General features: G+C 40.7%; 1 protein-coding gene and 1 long non-coding RNA gene across 3 annotated transcripts; both read left to right on the top strand.

Annotated features, from left to right (window-relative positions):
- The first annotated feature begins 2717 nt into the window (after positions 1-2717).
- LOC101777291 lies at positions 2718-3419 on the top strand. The gene is made up of 2 exons (XR_215946.3): positions 2718-2978; positions 3055-3419. It is a non-coding gene; the product is annotated as an uncharacterized LOC101777291 (long non-coding RNA).
- Positions 3420-7454: 4035 nt separating this feature from the next.
- LOC101776349 (protein SUPPRESSOR OF QUENCHING 1, chloroplastic) lies at positions 7455-25970 on the top strand. Of its 2 annotated transcripts, none has more exons than XR_215945.4 (28): positions 7455-7948; positions 8671-8771; positions 8858-8914; positions 8993-9087; positions 10337-10436; positions 10957-11015; positions 11290-11417; positions 11722-11845; positions 12134-12221; positions 13778-13856; positions 15055-15115; positions 15237-15312; positions 15992-16102; positions 16677-16772; positions 17022-17144; positions 18058-18255; positions 18400-18501; positions 18939-19003; positions 20069-20162; positions 21286-21443; positions 21761-21810; positions 21894-22015; positions 22111-22218; positions 23641-23733; positions 23946-23982; positions 24498-24537; positions 24903-25052; positions 25540-25970. XR_215945.4 is itself a non-coding variant. In XM_004984539.4 (28 exons), exons 1-28 carry the CDS (start codon positions 7570-7572, stop codon positions 25714-25716), a joined length of 3279 nt encoding a protein of 1092 aa, XP_004984596.1. In that variant the 5' UTR covers positions 7456-7569; the 3' UTR covers positions 25717-25970. The 2 variants fall into 2 exon arrangements, 1 of the variants encoding a protein (XP_004984596.1); XM_004984539.4 differs by having other exon boundaries at positions 7456-7948; positions 24498-24745.

Here is a 25970-nt window from a genome sequence, read left to right as displayed (position 1 = left end):
AGAACAAAAAAAAAGGTTCTATCCAACTTTTAAAGTTAGCTAGTGGACCGTCTGCCCCAGAGAGCCAGACCGTCCGCCGTTGATGATGAAGCCCCGCTAAGGACTAAGGATGGTTCTATTCAAAACTTAGAACATGTGGCGGACCATCGATCGCTCAGGGCCGGACCATCCGCCCTATAACTTTTTCACCCCACCAGGACGCAACTTGTTTGTTCTAGCTTTATTGAGTTAGCTGGCGGACCGTCCACCATACAACATGAAACCCCGACCAGAACCAAAACAAAATTAGAGCATGTGGCGGATCGTCGGCCCCTCAGGACTGGACCATCTTCCCTTCCAACTTTCAGCGTAGTAGAACCAACTTGAAAACGGCTAAGTCAAATGAACGGTCTGCCCCAACAAGGAGACCGTCCGTCATACACATCGCGTCTTTTCCAAAATATATTTTTACTATTATCCTATCCACTTTTCAAATGAGATAATCCTATATGAGCAAAATGGCACTCTAGAACTGTCAAGCAAATGAAATTGACCCTTCTTGATAGTACGGCTATCTAGCCTATTAATCTGGTCAATTATCATCCTCTAAGCACTTCTTGACCGGTAAAATAGAAAAGCCCTATCATATACCTTTGCGTTGAGCTTTCCAAAGCGAATTCATCCAAACTATCACCATAGCATCCTTTAAAACTCATTTCATCCCCAGGACTGACCTATACTCATATCTCCAATGAAATTGTTAGTCCTCAAAGGTTGTCATTAATTACCAAAACACAAATTAGGGGCCTAGATGCTTTCAGAGGTTCCAGGGCTAGTTCGGCCGAACCCCTGGCACCACCTCTCGCGCCACCCTTCGTCTGGGACGTTGTCTGATGGCCCCTCAAGTCAGTTTAGGGTGTCGTGCGCCAAGTTATGTGGTTTACCCCCTGATGTGGACTTATGGATCCGTGTGCTACCCCTATGGCGATCTCTCATTGGTTGGAGTTGTGTTTCTTCGTCATGTGAGTGTGTTTTTTCTCTTTCCTTTTGTGTTATTTCACCTGCACTTAAATTATCTCCAAGGACATGTGGAACTACATTATTCAAAACCAAATATGCGTGTAAGAAATGCTAGTTCTTCCTTATTCTTGAGAATATTGACGATCATATTTGATACTTAACGACCGTCAACCGTGGCGTGTGTTTTATTCTTTGTCTTATGGAGCTGAGGTGGCCGCTCTCTCTTCGCGTGCACTATCATCTTCAAACTTTGGTGGTAACTCATTACTCAGCAAGATTGGACTTCGCGCTTGGTGCTTGGTGGTCTTCCGCTTCGTCAGGCTTCTCCTTGTAATTGTGTGGTGGGTTATTCCCAAGCTTTATGGTGTAGTGTTGTGTGTTTCTTCAAATTTGTTGCTGTCGTGGAGTGCTATTGTGCTTGTTCAAACTTCTCTTCTTCTTAATGAAAAACATGTTGTGCACATCTTAAGAAAGATAAAAAGACGAAAAGTTAGAGCTATATTAGCTTGAGTAATCGTCTAAAGGCTAATTTGTTTGCTAAGCTTATACAGGGGCACATGTCTTACTTAATTCTCAATAGCTAATATGATTCGCGGATCCTTACGGTGATTAGTTCTCATAAAAACAATTTTTTTTACACAAGTACACTCCTAAAAGACTAAAAAATGGAAACACAATTAAAAAAAAAGGAACAACGGAGCCACACATGACACATGCGTGTAAAATGATCACATGAAGGAGCTTTTCAAATGCACATGGTACATGAAATGATTTGACCTACCCACACCAACACTGACGCACACGCAAGACACAACCCACAATCCAAACTAACATGTTTGCAATCCGCTCGCATGGCACAGAGTTATTCTAACATTGGTCACGGTCTCACAAACCGCAAGGATAAAATCAAAGTAAAAAAAGATTATTGTAAATATGAGTGATTTAGTAAAGAACCCTTTCTCTCACGTAGTGTCGGATTTTTAAGCCCGGCAGTCCACCAAGGGTTACCCAAGTGGTTGATTTGTAGGTGGGGACAATCGCGAAATCAAGAACTCTAAGGTGATCACGAGAACATGAAGGACACGAGGGTTTTAGACAGGTTCGAGCCTCCAGAGAGTTATACCCTACGTCTTGTATTTTGGTGGATTGCATTGCTCAATATTTTGATACCCTCGGGGGGCTCCCTTGGCCTTATATATAGGCTGATGACCTAGGGTTATAAGTCGGTTTGAATCTAATCTACTCGGTAGTTACATGGATGATAATCCGAGTCGGACTACAATACGCGTCCGACCAGTATCCTAGTCGGTAGGGACCCATGGGGTACCCATATCCCTCACATAGCATCCCTCTTAGCATGTGATGATCCGGGGATGATAAAATTCTAACAAAGGGAACTCAACAAAAAATCTTTCAGGTCTCTCAAGACTTTTTAGATAAAGCCTTTGCGAAATGTTACTTGCATGTAGTTAGTCATATTTCTGTATACTAGGTATTTTTTTATAGAGCAAAGTGCATGGCCGGTCCTTAAACTTTTTCAGGTGTATCATCCTACTATAGCATAGACAGTATTAACGGGTACAAACCCGTGCCTGGTAGTCGACGTGGCACTTTGACGTGGAAGGTAGGAGTTTTGCCACTATTTTGTTGGTGCATATTTGCACAGAACCCCTAAAAACTCTCACCCATAAAAAATCTATCTGATCCCATTATAAATCCCTAGCTACTCCAAAATTCCCCATTTCTCCTCTCTTCCACCCAACACTTGCCACCGCCGTCATAGCCTTTGGACCCAGATTCGCTATTGCGAGTTCCATGGAAGGTCAATCGTCTTCCTCGGTGGCTAGTAGGCGGAAGAGGCTAGAGCTCCCGCTCATACATGTACTTTTTGCAAGCGGCGCACAATCCTTGAGTTGGAGGTTCAGACCGACGAAAAAGGCAACCGTGGGCACATCTTTTACAAATGTCGTAATCACAAGGTGAGGAAGTTGTTGTTTGAGTTCTTGTTTGGCCTACTGTTGTTGTTCTATCCGGATTTGAGCTGATTCGATTCAGGTGTCTCTGATCTCGTTTTGTACTATGGTTGGCATCGAGATGATACTGGGAGGAGGATTATGTGACCTTCTTGGGTACCCGGAAAGGGAAGATGGCCATCGAGGAGCTTCTGAGAGGTAGGCTGGAGCTCGAATCTGTGGCTATGAAGGAGACGAAAGGAAAGAAAGAGAACACTGGAAAGCAAGAACTGAAGACTGAGGATTTGGTCAGGCATATCAGATGCTTAGTAGGAATAGGACAACAAATAGTTGTGTTACAAAAGTGTATTCTTGTTGTTTGTGTGTGGATTCTTATGGAATGACTTTGTTGTAATAAGGAGATGAAATTACTTGAAGTTATTAAATAAAATGAGGTTGTTCTAATTAGTGTTGAGTGCAATAAAACGTCAACCATTCATATTCACAGCATCTTGAACTAGATGTGCCATTAGTTTAGCATTTAGGTACATAACATTGCATCCATAGAGTTTTGATGCTTAACTTTACAAGTAATGCTGCACTTAATGAAACTATAGCCTATATTTCACTAGTCTACACAAAAGAGCAAGAGACAAACACATCTTGCACAAAAGTTTTGATGTTTGTTATAAGCACATCTTGCCACCAAAAGACCTACACTAGGCCTTGCTGCTAGCTATGGAGGTCTTCCTCTTCTTTGCTTCAGATGCCTTGCTGTCTTTTTTTGCTTGTGAATTTCTTCCTCTTGTTGGTTGCAGCTGCCCTGCCTGCCTTGGTGATGGTTGTCAGTGGTCCTGGCCTTGGAATTGGCTGGTTAGACAAGATAAAGGTTGATTCTGGTAAGGGGCCTTAAGGCTGAGACAGCATAGAGCTCTGGGACTCCTACATCCAATTTTTTTGACAAACAAGATATTAGGAAAACTGAAACTCTGTAACTATTGCATGATTACATGATCAATTTAGATGGCTTACCTCAAAGAGTTGAGACAAGGTTGCTGTACTAGCTTGTGTCACTTGTTGAGAACCTACATCATCTTGTACTCTTACCTCCTGCAAAAGATCAATGATTCAGTCAACTATTAAATCTTGTTGAACAGAACCTCAAGAGCACATACCTGGTTGATAGGCAAATCTTGTGGTTGCTCCTGTGGTGTCCCAACTTGTGCTGCCTCAGTTTGCAGTTGAGCTTTTGTATTTGCCACCAACTTTTTGGCATCTTCTGAATTGAAGTCCATTTTCTTTAGGGTGCAAGTAGCTGTATTGTGTCTAGCTTCGGAACAATGCCTGCAATGCATGTTGACTCCATGCTTAGATAGCTTTAGTCCATTTGGTCCCCGTACTTCATGAGGCTACTTGTTTCTAGCCTTAGGGGGTCTGCAAACCTTCTTTTCATACACAGGTGGTAACACCTCTGGACCATGTACATTCTGCCACTCTGTTCTATCCTTGCAAGGCCAAATGCTACAAGAATAAGCATTGCTGAAAGCCTCAATTGAATAGCAGCTAGGAAGAACAGATTCTGGGGAAATCCTCTCATGCCTTAAGCAAGATATGGCATGGCTGCAAGGAATGCCTACCAATTGATGTCTTCTACAATCACAGCTCTTGGCATTTATGTCCACAATGTGCTGGTAATCCTTGATGAGGACCTGGAACACACCATTTCCTAATGGCAATGCATAGCACAGTTTGGCAAATTCATTTTTTTCTTGATCTTGGGGCAAAAGGATCCTGTAATCTTAGTTGCCATCTCTTGTTGTTTGTTGTAGTGTCTGGTCATCAGCTAGCACTTAATCCTCTCAAACATGCTCATAATAGGTAACTCTCTAGCATCTAGGATATAGCTGTTAATACCTCACAATTGTTGTTCTGCAATATGTCACATTTTGGAAATTTAGAGAAGAATGTTCTTACCCAAGTGTTTGGGGGCATTTTCAGCAACCATCCACGTGCATCTGGATTTAGGTGTTTCATCTTCTCCATTTGAATATTCCAAGTTGTCTCTGGGGAAGATCATGCACATGACCACAACTAATTTTTAGGATTTCACCTTTGAATTTTTCTTGAAAATTAGAGTACAAGTGCCTAACACAGAACCTGTGCTCTGGGATGAGACCCTTTTGCTTGTCTGTCATTATGGTCCATGGGAAGGTGTTGTCAATCTTCAAGTCTTCTTTGAGGGTTTCCAAGAACCATTTCCATGATACAAGTGATTCTACCTCGACAACAGCCATGGCTATAGGAAAAATACAATTATTAGGATCCATACCAATAGTTGTTAGTAGTGTTCCTCGTTTTAATGTGGAAGCCATCCAAGCATATAATTGGCTTATACCTAGCCAAAAAGCCCCTCTTACATGCATCAAGAGACATGTAGCATGTACTAAAGAGATTACCAGCTGCAAGGTTAAGGTAAAAAGAGCTCACTGGATTGCTTTTTCTCAACTCCTGACCATAATCCCATAACACCTTGAACTACTCAACTTCATCTCCATGGATGTGTTTCAATATCAGCCTCTTACCTCTCGCCAATTTGGACCTTGATGGTGTCAAATTTCACTCTTTTTCCTAAACCTTAAACCTTCCAAAATTTCACCAAATTTCAGATATACCAACTAGTATTTCCGCCTTCTCCTTATCCTACAACTAATCTGTTACTACCTAATGGCGATGCAGATTAGGAGGCTAGGATGCAAAGGACTCACCATAGATTGGGGCGGCTTCCCCTTTTTACCTTAATCTCGCCAACATCATCCCCCGTCCTCCGTGGGACTCTGGTCCAGCGGACTTTGATCCAGCTTCTCTTGCACGGGCTGCTCTCTTCTTCTTCTCGATGAGTCTTCTTGCTGCGGAGCGGACTTTGATCCAGCTTCTCTTGCACGGGCTGCTCTCTTCTTCTTCTCGATGAGTCTTCTTGCTGCCGACCACCGCTCCTCGCTACCTCCATCGCCGGTAGCAGCAAAGGACTCGAAGAGACAGGAATGGCCACGAATGAAACAAGGGGAGAGAAAGAAGGAGGATTTGATAAAAATATCCATCACCTCGCCTCCACCTATCCACGTAAGCTCCACCGTGGCACGACTACGTCGGATCGGGACGCGCGTCAATACCCTTTTGGCCTACATTGCGACCCGAAAATTGTTTAGGGGGTAGAAATGCATTTCGAGAGTTGATGGACTGGGATGGCACACCTGAAAAAGTTTAAGGACCGACCATGCAATTTGCTCTTTTTTATACAAATGGTAGGAGCTCTGCATTCCAATTTCATTTAAGGTAAAAATAGAGTTCCGTACTACGACATCACAAGCCAAGGATGCTTGCATGGATTCTCTGCTTACAAGACCACCCGACAAGGATTAATTCGTACTATCTCCATCCCAATTTATAGGTTATTTTGGCTTATTTAGATTCATAGATTTTGTTATGTACTTAGATATACCCTATGTCTAGATACATAATAATATCTATGGAAGTAAAAAAGTCAAAATGACGTATAATTTGGAACGGAGGAAGTATATTACAAACAACATGATCAACTCGGAATGTGTACCGAGCATTGTATACCAATGAATTACAACGCACGTCGTCAAAATAACGGAGATCATTTTTCTTTCCCTCCAAGGAACCTTAAAGCTTGAATCAATTTTAGTAAGTTTGACTTAGCGCACGTTGAATCTCGCATCCGTTGACATTGCTATGCTATCAACATCTGATGCTCCATGACCGCTTTTTTTTTGCCACTTAAAAAACACATTCTGTAACTATCGATACATGCATCGCCGATACGCTGGCGCTCACGCAAACACGCAACCTAAGGCAGGCATGAAACAACTCGCACACAACACAGTAGTGCAGAATTCGGATACACGAGCATCCCTTGCTGCGCGACGGTGTCGCTCTACACTATTCCCCCCTCCCCGCCCCTAAAACATCTCGGCATGTTTTTTTCTGCCAGTCTGCTGCTCGCATTTCTTAGGCCATGTTTACTTCCCTCCAAACTTCCAACTTTGACACTATACAAAAAGAAGATTCCTCATCATATCAAACTTGCGGTACATGCATGGAGTACTAAATGTAGACGAAATTAAAAACTAATTGCACAGTTTTGTTGTACTTTGCGAGACGAATCTTTTGAGCCTAATTAGTCAATATTTGGATAATAATTCACAAATACAAACGAAACGCTACAGTTGCGCATTTATGGCAAAATGCCAATTTTGCCTATCCCAAATTGGGAACTAAACCAGACCTTATTTTGCGGTTTCACCTGAAACATCAAACATCTTTCTTTTGTGTGATCGGCGTTGATAACGGCAAAGATAAGGCCACACGGGGCCAACGTGTCCGCCACATGACAAGCGCGAGCAGCAGCCGCGCACCGCGTCCACGGGCGGACAGGCCCACTCATCCGCTCCACTCGTGCGCCGCAGCGGCGCAAGTGCGCAACCACGAGTCCAGGAGCCGTCCCTCCATCCACTCCACAAAAACCATCGCCCACCGCTCCGCCACGGCACGCTCCCGACACGGCGAGCCCCACCCAAGCCTGGCCTGAGCAGCCATGGCGCGGCACCTCGCGCCTTCGTCTGGAAGCCTCCACCGCCTCCTCGCGTCCCGCCACTACCCGCCCACCTCCCAGGCGCCGCCACCCCGCCCGCTCCTCCTCCCCAAGCCCCTATCGGCGGCTGTGCAGCTCCCGCGGCGCGGGCGGCGCGGTGTCGTCGTCGCCGCCGCCGCCGCCGCCTCCGCGCCGTCCCCCTCTTCTCCGGGGACGGAGGTGGCGGAGGGGCCGGCATGGGGGAAGGTCTCCGCCGTGCTCTTCGACATGGACGGCGTGCTCTGCAACAGCGAGGAGCCCTCGCGCCAGGCCGGCGTCGACGTCTTCGCCGAGATGGGCGTCGAGGTCACCGTGGATGACTTCGTCCCCTTCATGGGCACCGGTTAGTGGTCACTACCTGGAGGTTCTAGTATCAATGGCTATCTGCCCATGGCGCCCCCGCATTGTTTTCTCCCTTACTCGATTATCCACGACTTGCGACGGTAGCATCCTTATGCTCGCATCCCCTACATTTCCGTGCTTCTTAAAGCTGTGTATGACTGTATGGTGCTTGACTGGAATGCTCCTGGCCAGCACTGCCGTGATTCTACCGTAACTGGAATAGTTGCTACTAGCTGCCTAGCTCGATTGGCCCGTCCAAACTATTTATGCAACTCTAAACAAATTGGTGTGTCAGAATGCTTGTTACAGCCCACCACGTTTATGGTCACATGCTTGCATCATAATAGTTATGTCGCTACGTTTGAATCCTAGAAAGTTCTGCAGCTCCCAAGTTAATTAATATTCTAAGTTCCATAATTTGGGGATGCTGATACCAGCATTTCCTCTGATCCTAGGTAGCAGCAGTGGTTGCTAGTTTGTGCCTTTGTGGCATGTTGATAATAATCATCATGAGCTGTCATGCCTTAACTGCCTACCTTTCCATAGTCGGATGACCCTACGAGAAGAAAAAAATCATGTTGTCCACCCATCATATTATTGCAAATTCTTAAGTACAAAAATACATCCAAACCTCTCCTGCATGTTTGGGGTAAAAAGGTGTATCTGAACCTTCGGATTTTTTTTTTCTGGTACTGTGCTCTCAATGTGGATATATTGGCTTAGGTGAGGCGAATTTCCTTGGAGGTGTTGCAAGAGTAAAAGGAGTAAAAGATTTCAATCCTGAAAGTGCCAAAAAGAGGTTTTTTGAGATATATCTTGACAAGGTTAGATTATCAATGCAACCTCTTTTATCAAATTGTTTATCAGAATTGGATCACAGCATAGTCAACAGCTTTATTTTTGTCTGCAGTATGCAAAGCTAAATTCTGGCATTGGATTTCCTGGGGCGTTGGAGCTCATCATGGAGGTATTTGCAGCAAAATTAATTAAAATAATTTTTAGTCTAGTAAGTAGCAACGCTAAAAGACCTGCTTTGTCCACACAGTGCAAAAATGCTGGTCTTAAGGTTGCTGTTGCATCCAGCGCTGATAGGATTAAGGTGGATGCAAATCTGGCTGCTGCTGGTTTGCCTGTGTCTCTGTAAGTGTTTTGTTCTGAATTGAATCACAAGAGTTAATGACATAATTGTGTTCACTTTCCAAAGATAACCTTTCTTTACCCCTTTTACAATTTATTCCTGATATTACTATGATATATGGCCATATTAGTGTTTAGCCAACATAGTCCATGGTAGGTCACCTGCTCTGACATATTTTATTAGTATCCTCTCATGATGCCATTATTTGGGATACATTATTTTATTATATGCCTCTCATGATGCTAGTGCAAAATGTAAGTTGTTTTAGACTTTGGCGCAGAAATGTGGTGTGTGTGAGATGACTATGTTTACCCTTCAATCAGTGACTCTTAAGAAATTAATTAGAGTAGATGATATAGATTGGGTTTAAATGGTAAACAACCGTCAGGGAGGATCTGGATAGTGATGCCTTGGTGGTAGAAAGCCCTATTGAAAGAGGGAGATAGAGGAAGAAGGAAACTCAGGAAGGGGAGGCGCAAGGCTGATGAAACACATGAGGGAGTTGCGGGAACGTTACTTTCATTACTCATTGCCTAACCAAATAGATGCACGGCTGCCTCTTAATCGGCAGCATCCCTGATAGCACAACTAACAAACACTATCTCTAAGCAACCTGCAAACTAAACAATCTTCATGTGGCTAACAAGCTATCCGCATGCACCTATGCCTACTAACAACTCACTAACAGATGCATCTAATAGCTAGCTATCTAATTGCAGAATGCAATGCATGTGCAGCTGCTGCATGCACAGGCCCTAGGCCATAACAGTAGATGAGAGCATAGGAAATGAAAAGGCAAGGCAATTAATGAAGGTAGAATAGGAAAGAGGGATGGGAAAGTGCTGCCAAAGTGTAGAGTGTCTTACACTAGGTATAAGTGGGGATGGTGAAAATGACTTACATTTTGGATTGGGGTTAGTTGATATTATAGATCTCTCATATGCTTGTCTAATTCTCTTGGAGCCTAATTAGATCTTCCTATATTATGGGTTTAAACTGAATGCAAGAAGTAGCCATGGATTTATTTTTGTCATTGGACAGACCCAAAGCCCAAATAATTATGAACGCAGCAACTGAACTTTGATGATATTATGATATTGTATACCTCTAGTAGACTTGAGCTGAACCACAACTGTCAGAATTCAATATACCACCTATGAATTCAGAGAATTCTGAAGATTTACGGTTGTGCTCATTTTAATCTTTCCACCACTTTTTATGTGGTGCTGATGGATCCATTTTGAATTTCAGATTTGATGCCATTGTTTCTGCTGATGCATTTGAAAAGTTGAAGCCTGCTCCCGACATATTCCTGGCAGCATCAAAGAACTTAGGTGTTGACACAAGTGAGGTAAATTATCTTGTAAATCAGAATGGATAGTGGGTGACTCGTTTATGAAAAAATAAAAAAATCCAGACATATAGAAATCTAGTGGTGTGAAGGACTGTAGTTATCTTGTTGCAATTAGCTAATGGCTTTGGTTAATACGTTTGAATGCTTGCGGCTGTTCTACAACATTAGCAGTAATACCTAGATTATGTTGCAGCTCTGTTCCTAGCTGTCTTAGTGCTAGTATAGTCTCAAACTTGTAAAAGCAGTGCCCGGCGGACACTTAGAGTGTGTCATGCTGTACCAAACTCTCATATTATTTCTTCCTAATACAATGGTACGAGTAAGATTCAAAGTTCAATGCTATTCTACCACCTGGCTCTCCCACTTAAGAGCAAAATTTTATAATCAATATGTGTTCTATTTTGTTGTTAGACATGAGGAAAACCAAAGTCTATCATTCTAAGCGCTGATATGGAAATATTTAATATCCATTCCTTCTATCATATTTTATTTGTTTGGATGATCTTTTTTTTTCCAGTGCATTGTGATAGAAGATGCTCTTGCTGGTGTTCAAGCTGCAAAAGCTGCAGAAATGAGGTGTGTATTGGATGTTTTCCCTTCTGTCAGAAACATGCCTGCTTATTTTGATCATAAAGCTCAAGTTCTAGCAGTTTGGCTCTTAACTAAATCTTTATAAATGTTACTGCAATGCAAGTGCTTAAAGTTCTGCCTTGTTTCACGTCCTAAGTAGCTACTTTGATGTGCCAGTTACTTCCATGAAATTGCGTCCACATCCTTATTAGTCAGGATGCAGTTAATTACTCATGAAAAATATTCATTTAAATAGTTCTTCCGGTCACCCATCTTGCAGGTGTATCGCTGTGACGACTACTCTAGAGGAAGATGCGTTACAAGAAGGCAGTCCCTCGCTCATAAGAAAGAACATTGGAGATGTTTCAATTAACGACATTTTGTATGGTGGTTCTAATGCTCGCCACAGTATGTAGTTCAAGCAAAATATATTTTTGTCCAATAACATATCTCTTGTATGAAAAATTGGAAATAAAAACGTTTGGATCTTCTTGCGCAAAACCCATCACATTGGTTCTGACCCATCAGCTTGAATATGGCTCATATGCTGCTTTTCTGAATTTCGGTTGAAACTTGTGGGTGTCCGTGTAGCCAAACTGATCTGGCCTGAATATATGTTGTAAATTGGTTATTTCATTGATAACGGAGTTAGATACATCTCCTGTTGGTTGTACCAGAGTACTTGGTGCTGATTGGAAGACAATTAATGCAGATGAAGGGGCAGAAAGTTCTGGGAATATTAGTTCCATAGGAAATGCTTCACCTGAGAATCTGAATGGGGCAACTGATGCTGGAGTATCTGGCACACAAAGTTCTCCAACCTCAAAAACTGAAGGGTAAGGTCAGTTTCTTCCAAAAGGAAAGGCTTAAATAGCTCTTGAGACTTGATTTCACTGTTTCCAATGCGCACTTACATCCTGTCTTATTTGAAATATCTTTCTGGGAGTATGCTCTTCCCACTGAAAATTCCTGACTGAATAATTACCACCTGAGCTGTTATCTTTCCTTTGCATAGAGTTGTTTCCCATGTTCCAAGAAATGTAATAGTGTTGTTCTAATAACTAAGTTACTATGTAGTCATGACTGTTTGTAAAGCATAATTTATGTAGTAAAGAATCCTGCAGGCTGTTGGGTTCTCGACGGGAAATATTGAGGTACGGAAGTCTGGGAATAGCCGTTTCCTGTGTTTTTGTTGCAGTAAGAAATTGGAAGGTACAGTTGTTACACATCCAACTTGTTTCATGGTTCTTTTCTTACATGTATATTTACGGTGTTTATTTATAGCTTTGGAATTTTACACAATTGTACGTGTAAAGAAGTATTAGATTGCATGCAAGTTCCATGTGGGAAAACACAGGGATAAGCAAAAATTGGGGCAGACCTCTTGGGGATGCCAAAATACAGTATGGTTACTATCCTCCATTATTGTCTGGTTGTACCACTAGGGTTAGACTTTTTATCGTGACCAATGTACAGTTCGTAGTGGGCTAAAATGGTAAATACTTAAGCTGCATAAAACTTTTCATTGCACACTAGCATGGCACTCGAAAAGACTCTGCATTTTTTAGAAGTGTGCTCCTTTTGCCTTTGTTTTGGTTTCAGTCTAGTCCTCACTTAAAGTTCTAGTGGATTCTGGGTTTGACCTTTGTGGCACAGTTACTTTTATCACTCCATTTAAAGTAGTTGTCGTTTGAGGAAACTGATGCTGTAACTATCACATTCTTTCCTGCTATCAATGTGAACATGTTAAGTGACTGAAATTGCATCATTTAACAGGCACATCAATTTTGTCATCCTGGGTTTGTGTGCATAGGGTAATTGGGCTACTATTCTGAAATTGAGTAATTATCTACAAAAGGATCTTGATCTGCCTTGATTTTGTATTGAATGAAACCAAATGATAGCATCTTCAGGAACAAATTGAGGGTCTATGCTAACATTTTGTATCTTTGTGCTAGGCGTTTCCACATTAGATAAACCATATTTATCTTCTAGCATGTGATTATGTGATAGCCCATAGCCTCTGGCAAAGATCACCGAGACATGAGAAGTCAAATGGCGGTTACTTGAGGAGGAATGATTCTTCCTTAGTCCTTATCCTCTTTGTTTACTGATTGGCTTGATATTGTTCATAGTCTCCAATTACATTAGAGATGGTTTACAATCAGAACTCTACCCTGACCGGGGGGTCCCACACAGGCCTCATGTGTTCTCACCATGGAAGACACCTTCTGTGATTCTGCTTTCTTGTTCTTCTTCACCTCACTTCATTGGGGCTCTAATATTCATTTTTTGTCACCTGTATGGCTGTCCCCACTTTATATCACTGACTATGGGGCCAGCCTGGCTATTTTTTTTGACTGAAAGGCCAGCCTGGCTATCAATAGGACTTCGGAGTTTTCTGTGGAATATCTTATTTAATAAGAGTGTGCCTGTTTCATAGGCTGTGAATCTTAAATACTACTAGAACTGATGAACATGGCCATCATCTCATAGAAGAATATTACATTTTATGCGAATGGATTTTAATGACTAATACTACTGATAACAGCGCGATTTGATGCGAGGGTCCACTTTTAAATTTTGTGCTAAAATTAACACTGGTTTTTGGTTATTCTCATGAATTTTTACACGTTAGTTTCTACAATTCATATTGAAAGCTGAGTTTCCATGTCAGTGTCTCGCATCTTTTGCTCTTGTCATCACTCTTGCTGGTACCTCTAACTAGATTGAGATTAATTGTCAAAAAATCCTTTTAATTTATGCAGGCAATGCAGTTTGCATCTCCCAAAGGGCTGCTGAATTTTTTTACAGGTGGAAGTAGTTCAATTTTTGTTAATAATGAAGGTAAGAAATCCAGATCAAGGAGGATTTTACAGGTTCGTGATTGCAAACAATTTGAAGTGTCAGTTAATTCGAAAGGATCATCCCAGTTGGAATTTTGGTGCGAGCTAAAAGTAAATAACGAGCCTAACACAATGCTACTGTTTAAAAATTGGCCGGCCAGTTCACCTGGGCGCTAACAGTCTAGCACCCTCCTGCCTACCACCTAATTTTTGCCTAGACAGCCTAGCTGGTTGCCTAGCCCACCTGATCGCTGCCTAGGTGCCAGGTGAAACCCAACTGCCCACCTAGGGTGCAGCACCTTTTTAAATACTGCACAACGTTATTATGCAATTCCAAATTCCATCTTGCTTAACTGGTGCCATTGTGGGCTGTAAGGCTGGGCCTGCAAGGTAATTCTTGGGACTGATTCCTTTGGCATATCTAGAGAGAGGATTGAAACCTAGCTCGGAAATATTTGGTTCCAAAGCATCTGCTCATCTCTTGTGCCTTTGCGTGGCAATTTTTGTTATCCTTTGAGGGGTTAGACTGCAAGCAGGGGCGGAGCTAGGTTATGAGTGCCAGGTGCGACCGCACCCAGAAAAAATTAATAGTCTCTTATCACCTTTAAAATTTCACCATGTTAAATTGAATGTCTACGTATGTTGTGAAGGTGCCGCACCCCCCTTTATTCTTCTCTAGCTCCGCCCCCTGACTGCAAGCCCTCTCTGCGCAGCCAGATAATTTCTCCTTTGATTAGTGGTGTTAGGGTGGAAACTTTGGTTGATGGTTAGGCTTGAAAAGGTCTCAACTCCATCATCTTAGGACCTTGGACGATGTGGAAGCATCTTAATCCGTGTGTGTTTGATGGTGCCTGTCCCAACATAGCTGAAGCCTTGTCACTCGCTAGGGAGGAACTTTATTTCTGGAGTTTGGCTGGGGTTAAGGGTATTTAATTTCTCTTTGCCCTTGTGCCAGACAGTGGTCGGTAGGAGTTCTTGCTCCTCTGATTTTGGTAGTGGTCGTTTCTTTGTTTTTACAATGGCGCACATGTATTCTTAACTCTACGTGGGGCGAGTTGGTGTGAGTTCGTAAGGGTTCTTACCTCTTTCTCTTCTTATTATTATAATGATATGCAGCTCTCCTGCGTGTTCGAGAAAAAGAAAGTAGTCCTCAGTGACTTAAATCAGTTATGTCGACTCATCTTACCATCTGCTTGCAGGAGAATCACTGTCATCAAGAGCTCAACAAATAAAGAAGTATTTAGCTGATTTTGAATCAGGGTTGGTAACCGACTAATGCATATTCATCTATTTTCAAGGCCTGTAAGACTTGGATTTGCTTATTGTACCAATGCTGTTCTTTTGCAGCTAGACACTAATGTTCTTTCAAATTTTATCACAGGGGTTCTGCCACATATGTTCCTGAGTTTCCAAGAAAGCTTGACTGGTTGAATACGGCTCCACTTCAGTTTGGAAGAGTAATTAAGAACTCATTTTAGGTTATTATTGTAGCTGCAATTTTGTTACCCTACCAGCTGCATGTCCCTGGTTTTGGATTCGAACTATGAGGATCTTGCATGTATCACAATTGGACTGCCTAGATTGTAACTAACATAGCCCAAAAGTTCCAGTTGACAGCCTTCTAACATTTGTGAAGAAATTTCAGTCAAAGACAGTTATACTGATGATACTCTTTGTGGTCAGGATGCTCCATTGCTGATGTTTTACTCATGCATATACAGTTTTAATGAACATTTATTAGATTCAACTGCATACAAGTATACTGATCATACCTACAATACCTGAAACAACATCAAGCACGATCTCTAGGTGCATGATTACACCCAAAAAAAAAGTTCAGCACCTGTTCACTTATTCAACTTGAAATGTAATCGACTAAGCATCTCAGCTATTTAGGGTAGCTCCCTGACTCATGCAATATAGAAAGCTGTTCTAGGTGGTAGACTTTTATGCTTTGTAGTAGTAATTGGTAAATATGATTTTTATCTCGCCGAAGAGAATATATTTTTTCATTAAGGACTAAAACATGATGCATGACTGCAATTTTAACCTTGAATTTCTTTATCTGCTGCAAATTTTAAGTCTGGGAAACTATGATTCAACACTTAGTTATTATTGTGTAAATTTGTGCTGCAGGATTTAAAAGGAAAGGTGGTACTGCTGGATTTTTGGACCTATTGCTGCATCAACTGCATGCATGTCTTGCCAGACCTGGAATTTGTAGAGAAGAAGTATAAAGATAAACCTGTGAGCATTTGTTTTCTCTTCACATATTGGGTCCTGATTATATGTCTGGTTAAGTATTCTTGGGCAACAAAAGTCCCTTTGGTTGAAATCAACAAATGATCTCTAAGCTATTAGTTTAGTAGTTCAGAAGTACAACAACCAGAGTATTTTGTTGTAGGCCTTGGCATATAATTTCCATGTACTCTGTTATTTGCCATGGTTATTTTTTCCATTTTCTACTTTCAGTACTTTGATCATATGGTTGTTCATTGTCCTGAAACTTTAATGTTCACTTCAATGCCATACCACAGAACTTCTGATCTCAATTGTAAATTTGTATTGAATTTGAATTCAGCGCTATGGAAAAATTCAACTTATGAAGTGGGTAGTAGATCGCATGCCAGATGCAGCTAGCCTTATTTTAACTTCTTAGTTCTACAATTAGTAGCATGTTCTGTTTGGAATGAGACAAGCCATTATTGTTCCTATGATGGCTGCATTATATAATCGAATGCAAGACACTCTTTTTTGTCTAACGTGTCTGAAGTTGGCAATATATTGGAACTTCACATATATGTTGCTTGATTTTGTGCAGTTCACTGTTGTTGGTGTGCACTCTGCCAAATTTGATAATGAAAAAGATCTTGATGCTATTCGTAATGCTGTTCTTCGCTACAACATTACTCACCCGGTATGAGAACAATATACCTTCTGAAATTTTAAATGAAGTACAATCATTTCGTGTCCCTACTCAATTTGCATAATCTGTATTTGCTCAGGTACCTGCTTTATTTGTTTTTGTTTCACGTTAACATGTACTCCATATCAGAAGACACCTATCAACTACCTTTTGCATCGGCATTTTCATATGGTTGGAGAACCTTTTTTGTGTTGCTTACTTTTCTATTCTTAACTTACCTGAGATGTTATCATTTTGAAGGTTGTAAATGATGGTGACATGTACTTGTGGAGAGAACTCGGTGTGAACTCTTGGCCTACATTTGTTCTTATTGGGCCCAATGGAAAGGTTCTAGCACAGATATCAGGTGAAGGTCATAGAAAGGTACCGAGGCATTTCTCTTGTAAGAGAATCATGGTGTGCTAACATAATTTCTTAAAAATGTTTGTCTTTGCATCCTTAAGATCATTTTTTCCACAACGGTTGAACCCGGATTTCATTACTCATCATAACGAAATTACAGTGTCTTTTTCGCCGGGTCTTTACTGCTCCAAGTACTACCAAACACTTTTTAGCTGACTTACAACATCTAGGCTTTAACCGACTAGAAACGAAAGAAAACCAACCAAAAACACAGCTTATAACTAGAATATGCAGAACTACTCCAATAAACGACCCCCCAACCGGCACAAGGTATTCCTAGCGGTTCAGTGATCAGTAATCCAGCATTGTAAGTTTGATATTGAAGGTGTCCAGCTTGTTGTCATTGTTTTCCTATTTTCAAAGCTTCAAACCCCTGATGTTTGCAAACTGTTGTTGGCTTAGTAAAACTTAGAGACTCTGTCAATATGGTGTATAATAGATAATAGATTAGTCATGTACAGTCTTATTTTTGAATTACTTGGTGCTACGGAACTGGATCGACCTACTTATCCCGAACAATTTCTTATGGCTCTAGATAGTATAAGAGATACCGGTGCGTGCTTGTTGTCCAATAAACCTCTACTGTGACGTACTGCAAGGAATATTTTAATTGTTTATCATCCTTACTGAGTCGTTTCCTTCAAAATTTGGCTATTGAACGCATAAAATTATTTCCATGACTTTTGCATAAACAATTTCATATTACTTAAATTGAATGCTTGCCCCCATTACCAAAAAAAGAGAAGAAAATGAAATAAAACATGAGTTACCCATCTAGCTTCACTATTTCAGCCTTGTTATTGTCCATACATATATCCATGCTGAATGTTCATAATTACATCCAGTAAAATCTATTTATTCATGCTCTTTTCAGGATCTCGATGATGTAGTTGGTGCAGCACTTGAGTTTTATGAAGAGAGGAAATTATTACAGAATGATCCGCTTCCCTTGGCATTGGAGAAGGACAAGGATAGTCGTTTACTAACTTCACCTCTAAAATTTCCTGGGAAACTTGCACTTGATGTAGAAAACAATCGATTATTTATATCAGACAGTAATCATAATCGAATTGTGAGTACTTCTGTTCTTGTTCTTTCAGGTTTCTATCAATATGACATAACATCAGTTAGACTAATTTGCGAACATGAAGTTGATTTGTTTTTAACTAATAGCCTCCCTCCCCCCCCCCCCCCCCCCCTCTCTTATGCTATTTAGGTGGTGACCAACTTGGAAGGGCAGTTCATATGCCAAGTTGGGAGTTCCGAGGAAGGACTGCTTGATGGCTCATTTGATGCTGCCCTATTTAACCGCCCTCAGGTGAGGAAACACAACTACTGTTGCCTGTACAAATCAATAAATGTCAGTAGGAAGTTAGGAACTTAGCCTAGCTCAGTTGGTGTCTTGTTGGTCTACACTCCCACCACTGGTTCAGTTTCTCTTCGACTCAAACTTGGGTGCCTATTTCTTCATTAAAAACCACCCTAATTCCCTCCAAGTTCCGATTGCATTTTTTTTTTGGTTCAGAAACACGATATGAGTGCTCATTTTTTGAGATAAACTTGGCTTTAGTAGACGTATAGACACTATCCCTCAATGGAGGGCATTGCCATGTTGAGTGAGCATGATCCCAGCTGATGCACTTTTTCTTAAGTGTAAATTATTTTTGAAATAAAATTTTAGATCTTTTTTATCTGAACTTCCTTTTGTTATCCATGTTATGTCATACAACTTATATCCCTTGCCACCTATTTCAGGGTCTTGCTTACAATTCCAAAAAGAATGTCTTATATGTTGCTGACACTGAGAACCATGCACTGCGGTAAGTACCTTGACTGAATTCTGTTAGGTCATTCAGTTTCTGTTAACTTGCAAAATGACATAGCAGTAGCTTTTGCAGTCTCAGCAGTTAAATCTTATGATTGTAGGTATATAGAGAGCTGTATGCCATTGTGCAGTTTCATTTGTTTCTCTACTCTTGTGTAACTTGGTAGTTGTGTTGAAACTTGTTTACATCGTTCAACTAGTGCCATCCACAGTTTTAAGAGTGTGTTAGAACTAACATAGGACTAAAAACCGCACCCAGGGAAGGTAGTAACTGGCGTTAGGACTAAGGAGATATGTTAAGGAGGTTAAGAGGCTGTGTTGAGTACTTGGGTGTATCAGGTGTCCTGTTTTCATTTGTAAAATAACATTCAGTTTCCATTGGTTAGCTGATTTTTCAAACCTAAGCACTGATCATACTGTTCTATTAGAAACTATTTTTACAAACATGAGAAATTCGTTTGACAATAGTCTACATTGTTGTCTGATATACATCCCTTCTATATGAACAATGAACTCGCAGACTATTTTCTCACCTAGGCTTTCCCTCCCCCTCCATAATACCCTTAGGTAGTCTTCTCGTGGGTTTTGGCCAGGTCTCAATTTTCACATTAGAAATCTGCAGTTTCTTTCATCTCTTTTGAAGTCCAAACCCCAAACCATGATAAGGAATAAAGATACACGAGATCAAGAAGTATTAAGTTTTTTATGTAGTTGATTATTTGCCAGTGTAGTGTTTTCTTCTTATCTTTTCTGATTTTATTAGTGATTGCTCGACCTCTTCTCTTTTCACTTCATGTCGCCTGATGATGTCAGAAGGGCCCTACTTTTCATTTTACAGGGATCTGCATGTATTGTTTCATAAATAAACAAAAGAAATGCAAATGCTTCAAATGGAACAGACTGTGTTTTTGTCTCTGTTAAGCCATGGTCTTCCGTTGATATTCTTTTTAGCAATTGTTCCTTTGATATTTTGGTTAGCATAGTTACGTATGTGTTCAGATCAATATTGTGTTCAATATATCATTGTTTGTCTCATCTTAATGCCTTTTTATCCTTACAGAGAGATTAATTTTGTGGACGAGACTGTGAGAACACTAGCTGGAAATGGGACTAAAGGTTCCGATTACAAAGGAGGAGGTCAAGGAACTGATCAGGCATGGCTTGACTTTTCTTTTCCTGCTACAATTCTGGAACCATAATATAAAAAATGAGCACCTTATTTTCATGCAACTCCCACGAGGCACATAGTCAGTTGCTTAACACTGTTTGGTTTAGCCTCAAGTGTAACTAATGGCTTTTAGAGAGACAAGAACTTTAGTTAAAAACTATGCTAAGATCATTGACATTACATTGTTCAGTCTAAAAGTTGATTCTCGTACAAGTGAACCAAGAGAGTGAGAGCCAAAGATCTGTCATAGCCCACCACAATATTGGCGACCCATAAAGATATGAAATTTAGCCCTGTGGGCTTACAATTAAATTCTGTTCTCCAGATTCATAAAACACTTGCAGATATTCTGGGACAAATATTCGCATATGCCTTACATGGTTCAGATGCATGATTCATCGACCAATTCATTTACAAGATATATAACACGTTTTACAAGTAAAGTAACCTCAAATTTGAGTTGCCTGTGCCTAGGAACATGGGCTGTAGAATTTATGTTCCTCGACACTTTGTTCTCACTAAGTTTAGATGTATTTGATCTACTGCATCCATTGTTTTATTTCCAGCCGCTACTCCAGTGCACCCTTGCTGCATTTTTGAATCACATGGCCCATCTTTCATACACTAATTATCTAGCCAAAAAATTTTATGGATAGATGCATATTGCAAAAGATAATGTTTCCAGACAGGACCACAGCTTTTGTATCACAGTGTGGCTTTGACCCAAATAGGACATGGTAGATGGCAGCTTGCACAACTGACTGAGTTTTTGAGAATCTTTGAGAATCATCATCATTCTTACTTACCTCCTCATATTATATATTTGAATAAGAGTCAAGTGACCATGCAGGTAAGTAATGAACCATCCAGAAACGTACTCTGCAATTTCTTTTTTTGGCAAATCCATAGCTAACCCATGGATGTGCCAAATTTTCAAAAAAAAAATATCAAAACTTCAAAGTATGTTTTTTTTGAATTTCCACTGGATTCAATATTTGTGGCATTTTCACCAGAGTTGCACCCATCATTAGTTCAACACTGCCAAATTTATGATATCATACTTCCCATTAATAGAACAAAGTAAGCTTGACTTAAAAGTGTTTATGTAGGTCCTAAATTCGCCATGGGATGTCTGCTATGATCCCTCACAGGAGACTGTTTATATTGCGATGGCTGGGCAACACCAGATCTGGAAGCATAACATACGTGATGGTGTAACCAAAGTTCTTAGTGGTGATGGCTATGAGAAAAATTTAAATGGCTCAAGGTAGCAAATTTTCTGGCATTATCTGTCTGAAAAGATTCAAATCTGCTGTGATCATACAACGCAGGCTGCCCATGGAGCATGTGACTAATAATTGCTCAAGCCATGTTTGTAGACAAGTACCAACAGTTTTAAGCCACGTTTAATTGTTTTTTATGCTAATTACTATGAAAGTTGAAGTAGAATAACTGTCCTGGGTCTTAGCGTACAGATTTGCTTCTTATATGTTAGCAGCCATTGGCCCTGCACATCCTTGTGCTTCATTTGGTCTTAGATGTTCTGGTTGCATTTTCTTCTGAAAATTTAAATTTATGTTGCAGTGCCACCAGCACATCGTTCGCACAGCCTTCTGGGATTTCATTAGCTCCTGGTATTCATTGTCGAGTCCTTTTTTTTCTGTCCTGTCTGTGATCACGGCACCAAGCATGAGACTCACAAGAATTATTCTCACAGAATTGCAGGAGTTATTTGTTGCTGATAGTGAAAGCAGTTCCATTCGAGCTGTTAATCTGAAGACAGGAGGCTCAAGATTGCTAGCTGGGGGAGATCCAGTATTTGCAGAAAATCTATTTAGGGTATTCGTCTCTTGATACTAAAGATATATGGCTAGTTACTGCAACACTAAGCTGACCGAGCATTTTTTTTAATCAAACTCTTCTGTTCTGTTCAGTTTGGAGATTACGATGGAACTGGCTCAGATGTACTACTCCAACATCCCTTGGGTGTTGTTTATGCCAGTGACAATCAAGTATATGTAGCTGATTCTTACAATCACAAGGTAATCTCTTGTTCAGACACATAATCATCTAGTTCCTATTTTAAGTGTAAGATACGTGATGCTAAGTTGTGTCAAATGTTTAGGGTTTCCCATGTGCTCTATACTTATATATACGACCTAGTGGAATAAAGTTTGTGGCTGTAGTCTGTAGATATTCTCCCTATCCTGTTCTTCTGACATTGTTCAAAGCATAGTTTGTTCTCTCTTCTTTCCTTGGCCTCTAGTTCCTCCGAACTCTTCTCCCCCTCCCCCAGCTCCATCCTATCCTGTTTCCTTCCACTGTTCCTCCAATTGTGAGTCCTGCTTCACCTTCTGAGACATCACCTTCAGCTCAATCTCCTACTACATTACCACATGCTGTGTTTCACCTGCAGCTCCTGATACTTTTCCAACTAGTCTTCTCCACACTTTTCCCTTTGCATCAGCAGTGCTGATACTCCTTATGATGATCTACTGCTCATGTTGACATTCAGGTTTGATATTGGTGAGCATATGGTAGGGTCCATAATGATGCGATATTCAGCACTACCCTCTTTGTATGTAGGCTTAGAGCTCATGGACTAACTTTGGCAGTTTTCTCCTATTCTTCTAGCAGTTCTATCCTGTGCCAGACCAGCTGACAAAGATAATGTGATAATTACAGCCAGAGGGTGCCAGGGGGTAGGTAGCCCTATTCACGGTTTAAGCCAAACCCATTGAAACCGTCAAACCAATCCAGACCAAACCGTGCTAGCAGGTTTCAACTGCTGGTTTTGTTTAGCCAACAAATAGTCAAACCCATTATAAGTAACACTGGGGATTCAGCCCCATCCTGACAGGAGTGGTGGCGTTCTTCCCGAGTGAAGGATCAGAGCTCCTTCCTGAGCCACTGGTGACATCCTTGTGCTGCTGGTGGTGCCTGCCTGAAGCATCGGAGCTCCTGGTGACGCTATAAGTAGTGTGTCGTTTCTCTCTGATGTGCGCTGCTTGTTCTTGGGGAAAGTGAGGGGAGCAGAGATCCGTGAGGATCGGAGAAGGCTATAGGCGAGATCAAGGTAGGCGTTGCGTGGCGTGGCATTGTGATATGCTGTATTCGAATCATTGCCAGTATAAACCCACTTAAACCACTGAGACCAAACCGTGAAACCAGACTCTTCCGGGTTGGATTGGTTTTTGGTACCAAACTGGCTAAAACCCTGAATGAAGGGCTACTGCTAGGGTCAGGAACTATCTTGGTCTACCATCACCCATATAATAAATAAATAAATAAGCTTTTAAATACCAACAGTACGTGTGGTTTGTTTTAGTTCCAGTTGTGCATTTGATGATGGAACAGTTCTGTGCCTGCAAAACCTGTTGTTATAATAATAAATTGTATCATGTGCCTTTTGTTTTTTGCTGAGTCGTCATCATTTTTTTTCTTGTCTTAATCTGAAATGGCAGATAAAACGGCTAGATCCTGTCACGAGAAAAGTTACGACTGTTGCTGGTACTGGACGTGCAGGATACAAGGATGGTCCAGGCTTGTCCGCTCAAGTGAGCTTAATACTTAGAGGACAAATTTGTTCTCTTTTATATTGATTTGTGTTAGAGCCATTGTGCAGATCATTTTAAATTGTGATGCTACATTATACTAGTGATGTGCCGTAGATTGATAAAGGGTGTTGCTTTCTTTACTATTTCTGACAAACAAGTAGTTTTTACTAGGAACTGCTTGATGACAATTGTTTTGAAATTTCTGAATGCAGCTTTCTGAGCCAGCAGGACTCGTTGAAGTTGGAGAAGGTAATTTTGTTTAATTCATTCATTTTCAAGTGGTTTCTCTTGAAATAAACTGAGTCATGAGCTGTGAGTTACTAGAACTGCTATACAAGTCAACCTGATCTCATGTATTTATAGCATAATCTTTTTCCTATAATTGATTTATTGAATTTGGCAACTAAAGAGCTCATCAGAAATTTTTTTGCCTGTCATGACCCTGACTTGCCTTCTACGATCAATCATTTGCATTCTCTCTCTATGAACTACCCTAAACAAAGTCCAGTTAGTAAAGCAGATAGAAACTTTACATCATCTCTAAGAGACCAAATATACAAGGTGACACAAATCCCAAGTGATTCCTAGCAAATCCCAACAGCTTTTGCTAAATTTGTAAATTCACAAGCAAAAAGAAAGATGGTCCAGGTCTTCAATACTAAAATTACTGCTTAAATACATTTCTCCATATTCTATATTGAAAATTTTCGTCCTCATCATTACCCTTGTGTTCCATTACTGACCACACTGTTGATATGTTACAGGAAGGCTTCTTGTAGCAGATACAAATAACAGCGCGATCAGGTATATAACCCTTAGTGAGAAAGGTGCAGAGGTGAAAACACTAGATTTGATTGGAGTGCAACCACCATCACCAAAACCGAAGACATTGAAACGCCTAAGACGGCGGCTATCAGTAGACACGGATGTTATTAATGTTGATGGTGGTTCTTCAATGGAAGGATTCTTGTCTCTTGCAATTACAGTACCTGATGGTTACCATTTCTCCAAGGTCAATAATATCCAGAGGATTTTGTTCTTATTATCTTGCTTTGCAAGCTTGCATTATTGTTGATAGGCACTAGTGAATGTGGCACGACATTCAAACAGTAATATTCTTTGTTTGATTGTTTATGTTAAGATTAACATTTATTTTTGCTGAGGCGTAGGAAGCTCGCAGTAAATTTGATGTGGAAACAGAGCCATCTAATGCAATCGAGATTGAGCCAGCAAATGGTTTTCTAAACTCCGAAGGGCTGGCGTCACTGAAGTTCAAAAGGATATCATCAGTGTCATCAATGGGAAGGATAAACTGCAAGGTAGCAACATGAAATCAACACTGAAATTATTTAATTTGTTTGATAATACACAACACCTTAGTCATTCAAGCTCTTGGCACTTGAATCAAGATGTGACCAATGATCAAGTTAAGCCTATAAAGGTATAAGAATGTAATACGAATGGAGCATTGGATGGGAGCAGAGGTAAAATTGCCTCAAGGTAGCAGGTTTAAACAAAAATGAAATGCTATGGTGATCCTTTCAGGTTATTGTAGGATGGTACCTTTAGTTTCCCTGCTAGGAAAATAGTCAAATGCAGATTGTCCTCTTCATATGGTCATTCTGAATTAGTGTGTGTATCGCTGAGTTAGCATGTAGAGGCTAAACCATGTGTCATTGGTATCCCAGGTCTATAGGAGCTCTTTGGCATATCATGAATCCATTTTGTTCTTTTATTAGTTAACAATATATTGTGTTGTTGATATTACCAATTGTGTCTCTGATCGTGTTCTGGTATGTCTTGTAGGTCTACTACTGTAAAGAAGATGAAGTTTGTCTTTATCAATCCATTGCTTTTGATGTCAAATTCCATGAGGGGCCAGAGCCCAGTCCAACACAAATTACTCTATCCTATTCTGTGACGCCAAGAGATAATTCAGGTGGTGCGCAATTAATAGCGGGTAGAAAGAATGCCAAGGTATAGTCAGGTTCATGTTGGTAATTACTTGTATCGTACTGATTATCAATTCTCGTGATTCAAATGTATATATTTTTCAATTTGGCTCCGGGCCCACAATGCTAACTGGGGTTTTTTGAGGGGGCAAAGTTCCAGCTAACTCCCTTGTACGTTGTATAGCTGACATGCTGCTTGTTACCCAGCTTCATTGTTTTTGCAAATCTTATGTCTCCCTTTGCTGGGCAACAAAATTAATAGATTAGTATATCGTAGTTCATTGA

Source organism: Setaria italica, chromosome IX, assembly GCF_000263155.2.
Source record: "Setaria italica strain Yugu1 chromosome IX, Setaria_italica_v2.0, whole genome shotgun sequence".
Lineage (NCBI taxonomy): Eukaryota > Viridiplantae > Streptophyta > Magnoliopsida > Poales > Poaceae > Setaria > Setaria italica.
This window is presented reverse-complemented; position numbering and strand designations above follow the sequence as displayed.